This window comes from Hyla sarda, chromosome 11, assembly GCF_029499605.1.
Source record: "Hyla sarda isolate aHylSar1 chromosome 11, aHylSar1.hap1, whole genome shotgun sequence".
In the NCBI taxonomy this organism is placed as follows: Eukaryota; Metazoa; Chordata; class Amphibia; order Anura; family Hylidae; genus Hyla; species Hyla sarda.
In genome coordinates, this window is record NC_079199.1 from 87096286 (window position 1) to 87105607 (window position 9322).

The following is a 9322-nucleotide window of genomic DNA, read 5'->3' on the forward strand; positions in this document are numbered from 1 at the left end:
TTTTTTTCAAAAACATTCCAGGATTTTTTATGTAAATCTCTGCTCATTTGGGGAAAGTAGTCAAGTGGGCGGTCCTACAGCTCTCTCTATATCAACATTTATAGACATTATTCACTGAGTAGGAATGCCTGCTTGATGCTAAGGCCAGAGAAGGCTTCCTCTACATTCTCTGCTTAGTCAGGATGTTCTTTATAAAGTGGTCCCTCGAGTTACGATGGCCTCGACATAAGTTTTTTTCGACATCGTATGTTGAAGTAAGTATCGACATACGATACTTTTTGCGGGGCCATCACTATGATTTTACTTACCAGTGCGGGCTGCGGGGCGCCGTGGTGCGGGTTGCCATGGTGCGGGGTGCCATTGTGCGGGTTGCCGGGGTGCCGTGCTGCGGGGTGCCGTTGCGCCGGAGTCCTCCTCTAGATGCTGATTGGCGAATCCGCAGTCATGTGACGACGTCACTTCACATGACAGTGAGGTCGCCAGCCTGCGTCTACGCCGCCATTTGAGGAGCGCCGCCCGTGAGGAGAAGACGTGAGGAGCTGGTGAGTGTGAATTAGTAGCTCACTTACGTGGCAGCGTTAATGCTGCCGCGGGGTGAGGGATTAACGCTACCACTGCCATGGGGTGAGGGGTTAATTAACCCCTCACCCAATGGCAGCGTCAGCGATAACCCCCTCTCCGCAGGACATAACAGCAGAGACCCCAGGCCTGGGCACAAGGCCCCCCAGGCCTGGGCCAAAGACCCCCCAGGCCTGGGCAAAGGACCCCCAGACCTGGGCCAAAGGACCCCCAGGCCTGGGCAAAAGACTCCCAGGCCTGGGCACAAAACCCCCCACGCCTGGGCCAAAACCCCCCAGGCCTGGGCACAAATCCCCCCCACCCCAGGCCTGGGCACAAATCCCCCCACCCCAGGCCTGGGCACAAATCCCCCCCACCCCAGGCCTGGGCACAAATCCCCCCCCACCCCAGGCCTGGGCACAAATCCCCCTCACCTCAGGCCTGGGCACAAAGCCCACCACCATTTCATGGACTCAGGAACCAATTACCAGTTTTCCATAGAGATATGTACTCAACATATGATGGTCTCGGGGCTCCGGAATCAAATACCAGTTTTCTATAGACATATGTACTCAACATATGATGGTTTCAACATATGATGGTCCTCTCGGAACCAATTGCCATCATATGTTGAGGGACCACTGTATTGTGTTTTATGCTAGATTTTCTCCTATTTGCTTGTCCCAACTACTTTTGTTGTGCTAGGAAACCAGTAAATCTATCCCTGAAAAATCCTTTCAATAAATCTTGGGGTATGGCAGCATAAAATTCAATGAAATTATATCCTGGTGGCCGCTTACGTGGATAGGTAGTTAAAAGGGTACTCTGCCCCTAGACATCTTGTTTCCTGTCCAAAGTATAGGGGATAAAATGTCTGATCGCAGAGGGTCCCACCGCTAGGGACTCCCGTGATCTCTGCCGCAGCACCCCAGACATCCGGTGCATGGAGCAAACTCATGACGGATGAGTGGCGATACAGGGCAGAGGCTCGTCACTCCCATAGACTTGCATTGAGGGGGCGTGGCTGTGATGTCACGAGCCTCCTGCACTGCACCCAACGCTCTAAACGGACAGTGAGTGCAGCTGGGAGATCGTGGGGGTTCCCAGCGGCGGGACCCCCGTGATCAGACATCTTATCCCCTATCCTTTGGAGAGGGGATAAGATGTCTAGGGGTGGAGTACCCCTTTAAGGGGCTCAGCCTAGCTTGGCTGTGTCCCTTAAAGGGGTTATCCAGGGGAAAAAATTTTTTTACATATCAACTGGCTCCAGAAAGTTAAACAGATTTGTAAATTACTTCTATTAAAAAATCTTAATTCTTTCAGTACTTATGAGCTGCTGAAGTTGAGTTGTTCTTTTCTGTCTAAGTGCTCTCTGATGACACGTGTCTCGGGAACTGCCCAGTTTAGAAGCAAATCCCCATAGCAAACCTCTTCTACTCTGCGCAGTTCCTGAGACAAGCAGAGATGTCAGCAGAGAGCACTGTTGCCAGAGAGAAAACAACAACTCAACTTCAGCAGCTGATAATTATTGAAAGGATTAAGATTTTTTTAATAGAAGTAATTTACAAATCTGTTTAACTTTCTGGAGCCAGTTGATATAAAAAAAAAAGTTTTTTCCTGGAATACCCCTTTAATTTTTATTGGTGGTAAGAACTTTCTCTACGGTTATCCCACAAAGTGATCAGCACAGGGTCATGGGTAGGACATGAGGGCAGCAAACACCTAGTCCTCCTGTGCAAGATGTGGTAGTATTACCAAGCACCAAGGGGGAGTCCTTTTTAAACTTTATTATTGGGCATATCCCTGCATGAGAGTATTAGCATGGACGGCACCAAAAAGGCCCAGCTTGTATTCTGTGAGCTTGAGGACTAAATAACTGCTTACAGGGGCATCTCTTCTTTCAATGATGTCCGACCTGCTTGATGTGTACTGTTTGCTCCTCTCCCTTGATGTATGAGGTTAAAAAGTAGCATATAAACATTATATATATATATATATATATACGGGATGAGTATTTAACTCAGGGAGAGTTCACCACTCCTGGTGTCTCATCTCTCTCTCTCTCTCTCTCTCTCTCTCTCTCTCTCTCTCTCTCTCTCTCTCTCTCTCTCTCTCCCTCTCTCTCTCTCTCTCCCTCTCTCCCTCTCTCCCCCTTCCCCCCTCCCCCCTCCCCCTCCCCCTCCCCCTCTCCCTCTCCCTCTCCTCTCTCCTCTCTCCTCTCTCCTCTCTCCTCTCTCCTCTCTCTCCTCTCTCCTCTCTCCTCTCTCTCTTCTCTCTCCCTCCCTCCCCTCTCTCTTCTCTCTCCCTCCCTCCCCTCTCTCTTCTCCCTCCCTCTCTCCCCTCTCTCTTCTCCCTCCCTCTCTCCCCTCTCTCCCCTCTCTCTTCTCCCTCCCTCTCTCCCCTCTCTCTCCCCTCTCCTCTCTCTCTCTCCCCTCTCCCCTCTCCTCTCTCTCTCTCCCCTCTCTCTCCCTTCTCTCTCTCCCCCCTCTCCCTCCTCTCTCTCTCCCCTCTCCCCTCTCCTCTCTCTCTCTCCCCTCTCTCTCCCTTCTCTCTCTCCCCCCTCTCCCTCCTCTCTCTCCCCCCTCTCTTCCAATTGTGCTTCAACACCTATGTTCCAAAACCATCATACACTCATACTGTTCTCACTTTAATAAGTTATCGGAGTACCTAGCCCCAAAATTATGGATTTTAAAAGGATAGCAGCATAAGGGAAAAATACATATTTTGAACCCAAAAACCCATTCAAAATACAGGCCTACGTCCTCCCCTACAGCCTGCCTGTCCATCTTCAAATATACCCTTTTTAATAATTTTACACTCCTCCTTTGCATTGAAAAAAAGCAAACAGTAAAGTTGCCATATGCATCCTACCACAAATAAAGGTTAAAGTTTTCCTACCACAAATAAAGGTTAAAGCTTTTTCCACTTTGCATCATAGGATCAGACCTGTAACTACACAACTGCCGGCAAAGCAGCCAAATGTAAATCTTACAAAGAAGTGATGAAAGGAGATGAGAAGGCACTGAAGAAGGCGGTAGGCACAGTGGGACCAGTGTCAGTAGGCATTGATGCCACCCTCTCAACCTTCCAGTTTTACAGTAAAGGTATGACTGCTTGAACCTTTATAAAATACTGATGTGGAGATATTACTGATGGAGAATCTTCAGGACAACATTCCCTGGAAAAATGCAATCTCGCCCTCCAAAAAGAAGAATTGTGTCTCTTTAGTGCCATCTTTAAAGGGGTATTCCAGGCAAAAACTTTTTTTTATATATCAACTGGCTCCGGAAAGTTAAACAGATTTGTAAATTACTTCTATTAAAAAATCTTAATCCTTCCAATAGTTATTAGCGTCTGAAGTTTTCTGTCTAACTGCTCAATGATGATGTCACGTCCCGGGAGCTGTGCATGATGGGAGAATATCCCTTGCATAATGGGAAAATATCCCCATAGGAGCTGCACAGCTCCCGGGACGTGAGTCATCAGAAAGCAGTTAGACAGAAAACAGCAACTCAACTTCAGAAGCTAATAACTATTGGAAGGATTAAGATTTTTTTAATAGAAGTAATTTACAAATCTGTTTAACTTTCCGGAGCCAGTTGATATATATATATATATATATATATATATATATATATATATATATATATATAAAAGTGTTGCCTGGAATACCCCTTTAAGTCTCACTAGCTTCACAGGATAGTATTGTGTAGCATTTTAGCACCCCCTATGGCCTTCCTAATGGCCCTTATGAAAAACATTTTCATTTGTCATAATATGAATTCTTACTATATTATGTTTACATAGTAAAAACATACACCAGTCAGTTTTAACATTAAAGAGTACCTGTCATCAAACCATATTTTCTAAACTAACTCAGATTATATTCCCTAGCTACTTCTAACACCCCTGCTGCCCTTAGTTTTTTTCCTGAGCTTTAAAAAGCTGTGTTTCATACCTTTCTCCTTGCTCACATTGTGTGAGCTCCCAGCAGGAGAAAGTGGGCGTTCCCCAACAGGAGCAACATCACTGAAGCCTGTGAGAGCTGTGCCTCCCCATGCCCCGCACACACTTCCTGAGATTGGTCTCCTGCCAGGTCGGGAGTAGATCAAACTAACTGTCTGACTTGTGGCAGGGAACAGAAAAGAGCCACCTAGTGGACGTTTTTTCAGTCACATTAAAAACATATAAAGGTTGAGAATTTTAACAGCAAGTAAATAGCAAAGTGTCTTATAATTACATCATATTTAAAAGTTTAGTTTGGTGACCAGTACTCTTTAAAATTACAGATGAAATGTATCACATTGATTATTTTATGACAATGGCGCCTGTCAAGGAGCAGGATATACTGGGCCGCAAATGTGTAGTCAGGACAAGGCTATATTCACACACAGTGCTTTGGTTTTTTTGAACTGTAAAATTGCCAAAAAAAGTCTTATTTGTGGTTTAAGAAATATACCCGAAATTGTAAATATATATATATATATATATATATATATATATATATATATATATTTTATATTAATGTACGGTGAGCTCAATGGAAAAACCCATTCCCAATTTTTTTAAATGTTTTAAAAAGTGTAAAAAAAATTGCTCAAAAACATTCAGAGGGCCAAAATACATCAGAAAGTTTCAGCAAATCTTTTTGCCTATAAATTAAAGGTGTATTCCGGCTTTATACATCTTATCCCCTATCCAAAGGATGCGATGTATGATCGCAGGGGTCCCGCCGCTGGGGAACCCCTCAATCTCGGTGCAGTCCCCGTCATTCTGTGCCAGGCACTGCATCCGAGACGGAGACATGACTTCACGGCCACACCTCAAAGTGCCGTCATGCCACGCCCCCTCCATTCATGTCTATGGCAGGGGGCTTGACGGCCATGAGCATCAGAACTGGACCATGGAGTGTTGAAATGAGGTGGCCTGGTATAATGAATCACATTTTCTTTTACATCATGTGGATGGTTGGGTTCATGTTGACCTCCAAATTACAGAGATCTCGTTCAAATCCAGTATTTATGTGATGTTCTGGACGTCTGATCCATGGAGGCCGCACCTCACGGCCACAACCATTGCTAATGTTTTGCTGGCTTCATGCTTCAACAGGACAGATTTGCTTTGGTGGCATGAGGGGGACCTACACAGTAGTAGGTCCTCATATGAGACGCAGCTTCGGACCCATAAAAGCACATTTATTTTCATTAATGTTACATTATTTATTGTTCTTATATTTAGGTGTATACTATGACAAAAATTGTGACGCCGAAGACATAAACCATGCTGTGCTTGTGGTCGGGTATGGAGTGCAGAAGAAAGCCAAATACTGGATTGTAAAGAACAGGTAAACTGGCCATTGTGATAGTAAAGGATGACGGGACATGTAGTTGCCATGTATATAGTAGGTGATGTAGTGCTTAAAGGGGTACTCCAGCATTTGCCACTAAGTGTCTTATTGTGGGGTCCAAATGCTTGGACCCCCTGTGATCTGCATAATGGGGCCCGAATTTTCCTGGGCATGAAGCGCAGGGCTGAAATGTCCCCTCCATACATCTCTATGTCGTACTCGTGTTTCTCTAGCACTCTCTTCGAGATGCATGGAGGGTGCATGGTATACCCCTTCCCAAAATATCACTTACATGGCAGTTCCAGCAAAATACTACACATGTACATAACAGAGGGAGCACCCCCCCCCCCCCTTAATGGCACAATGCTCCAAGTGGTTGCAAAAAAGTTAAATAACATTAAGAAATAAATATTTCAAAGAATATTAAATAAAATTAAATACAAACTATTTGTTCCCTATTATATAAAAAAAAACATACATAATGGTATTGTTGATTCAGCACTGACCTGAAGTAAAAAAAAATGTTTGTTCTTTAGGCTTCTTTCACACTGCCGTTATGATATGGCAGAGAGACGGCCGTCGGGAGAACCGCGGAGAATAGCGGGAGAAAAAATACTGCAAGCTTCGTCTTTTTCTCCCGCTATTCCCGTCAAAAAACAATGACGCCCCTCATAATGGTAAATGGGAGCCGTCGGATCCCGTTGTTGCCCATTGCTCCCCGTCACAAGAACGGCTGCTAAAGTCACACAAAAAAAATAAAAATATGAGACTTAAATGGCCGTGTGAAAGGGGCCTGAACCAAAATGGTAAACGCAGCACCTTAATAACAAACACAAAACACAAAAAAAGAAGAAGAAAAGTAATCACAAAATTCTACATGCCCCAATATGGTATCAATAAAAACGTACCTTGTCCTGCAGAAAAGTTTTTTTTTTTTTTTTTTATATGTTTACAGTTAGAGATGAGCGAATTTACAGTAAATTCGATTCGTCACGAACTTCTCGGCTCGGCAGTTGATGACTTATCCTGCGTAAATTAGTTCAGCTTTCAGGTGCTCCGGTGGGCTGGAAAAGATGGATACAGTCCTAGGAAAGAGTCTCCTAGGACTGTATCCACCTTTTCCAGTCCACCGGAGCACCTGAAAGCTGAACTAATTTATGCAGGATAAGTCAGCAACTGCCGAGCCGAGAAGTTCGTGACGAATCGAATTTACTGTAAATTCGCTCATCTCTATTTACAGTAATAAAGCTAGGACTCTGCACTTATTGTAATTGTACTGACCTAAAGAATAATATGCCAATTACATTGCACTATAAAAGGCTTAAAAAATGAGCTGCTGTTTTTCCCCAATCCCTTTAATAGAGAGTCCAAAGAGTAATAAAAGTTAATCCATATGGTATATGTGCACCAAAATGGCAAACAAAAGGTTAAAGCTCCTAGAAGGTGGAGATGAAAAAAAAATTACCTAATTATTAAAGGTGATACCATAGACATCTTCTCCTCTATCCAGAGGATAGGGGATAAGATGTCTGATGGCGTGGGTCCCGCCACTGGGAACCCCCACGATCTCGGCTGTGGCACCCCAGACATCCGGTGCACAGAGCGAACTTTGCTCCGTGCCGGATGACTGGCGATGCAGGGCGGAGGCTCGTGCCGTCACAGCCACACCCCTTCAATGCATGTCTATGGGAGGGGGCATCACGCCCCTCCCATAGACTTGCATTGAGGGGCGTGGCCGTGACTTCAAGAGCCTCCGGCGCTGCACCTGATGCTCTAAACGAATGCTGAGTGCAGCAGGGAGTCCCGTGGCTGGGGATAAGATGTCTAGGGGAGGAGTACCCCTATAAGGACAAAACTGGGTATGGAGCTAAGCGGTTAAAATTTTACACACTGTCTACCTGCAGCCACCACTAATAGGACATAACTGCATATTAGAAAAAAAAAAGAAATAGAATGTGATTTTAATTCTCTTGAGGGGCACAGCATAAAAAATATTTTGACTCTATAGAGCAGTATTTCCCAACCAGTGTGCCTCCAGCTATTGCTAAACTACTACTCGCTGTCTGTGCATGCTGGGAGTTGTAGTTTTGAAACAGCTGGAGGCACACTGGTTGGGTAACACTGCTATTAAGGAACGCAGACAATATTAATATATTTTGAGACCTGATATATTATCAGATTGTGATATGTCTTTTTGTTACCTTTATAGCTGGGGAGACACCTGGGGCAACAAAGGCTATATCCTAATGGCCAGGGATAAAGGAAATGCCTGCGGCATTGCCAACCTTGCCAGCTATCCCCTCATGTGACCTGTGCTGGAAGCAGGTGAAGCAGATATTGGAACCATGGCCCATCTTGCACTCCTTCCAGTATAAAACCTGTCGAAAGTTTACATATCTGATTGTTGGATCCTAGTGCATAAACACGTCCATTTACTTATCTTGTCCAGAATGAAAACATTTTGCATTTTTGTATTTCGTTTCCTGCATGGTCTCAGTCATGTCTTATAAAAGTACTCTGCCCCTAGACATCTTATACCCTATCCAAAGGACCCTACGAACTCCCTGCTACACCCGGCATTCATTTAGAGCATCGGGTGCCGTGCCGGAGGCTCGTAACGTCACGGCCATGCTCCCTCAATGCAAGTCTATGGGAGGGGGCGTGACGGCTGTCACGCCCCCTCCCATAGACTTGCATTTGAGGGGGCGTGTCCATGATGTCACGAGCCTCCGCCCCGCTCCATGAGCCGGACGTCTGGAGTGCCGCAGCCGAGGTTGCGGGGGTCCCCAGTGGCGGGACCCCCGCAATCAGACATCTTATCCTCTATCCTTTGGATGCCTAGGGACGGAGTACCCCTTTAAGCATTTGTCAGGAAATTGGGTTTAAAGAACATATAACAGATAGGCAATTCTTTGGACTTCTATTTCATGAGGAGTCCACAGGAACATCTCCCTACCATTCACATAACAACTCGGGAGGAGTTAGCACCACCTTCCCTTGCCTAAATAAAGACCCCATAGACTGTACACACTCTACTGAAGATGTATTTCAACCACTCATATGGTCCAACACTCTCAAAGTGTGAAGAGCTATCACCAGAATATGCAGATGAGTTCAGTGTTTATGCTAGTAATCCCTAGTAGATCCAAAAAAATGGACATCTTTTCCAAGACCACCCATCAAGGGGTGAGGGTCCAACAAGCACCCACATAACCCTTCTAACATGCCTGACACATGGATGAAACCTCCCATGTGTCTCCTGATACATATCACGTGACTCTTACACCTTGTAACGCGTGGGCTTGGAAAACCAAAACTGTACCAAATCTCAATCTAAAATTTCTGTCTGAATGTTTTCTGCAATTTAAAATGTGATTCTATTTTTTTATTTTTCACTGATGAGTAAAAAAATAAATT

The 9322-nt window shown here is 45.0% G+C and overlaps 1 protein-coding gene across 5 annotated transcripts in view; it reads left to right on the top strand.

Moving 5' to 3' along the window:
- The window catches only part of LOC130295370 (cathepsin K-like), a 49288-nt gene extending 39966 nt beyond the window's left edge, over window positions 1–9322 (top strand). For 3 of the 5 annotated variants that reach the window (XM_056546053.1, XM_056546054.1, XM_056546056.1), the window contains exons 6-8: window positions 3497–3662; window positions 5797–5902; window positions 8115–9321. In XM_056546053.1, coding sequence (XP_056402028.1) covers window positions 3497–3662; window positions 5797–5902; window positions 8115–8214 — 372 coding nt within the window. In that variant the 3' untranslated portion in view covers window positions 8215–9321. Of the gene's footprint in view, window positions 1–3496; window positions 3663–5796; window positions 5903–8114 lie in introns of all 5 variants that reach the window. The other 2 variants (XM_056546051.1, XM_056546055.1) reach the window with 1 other exon arrangement.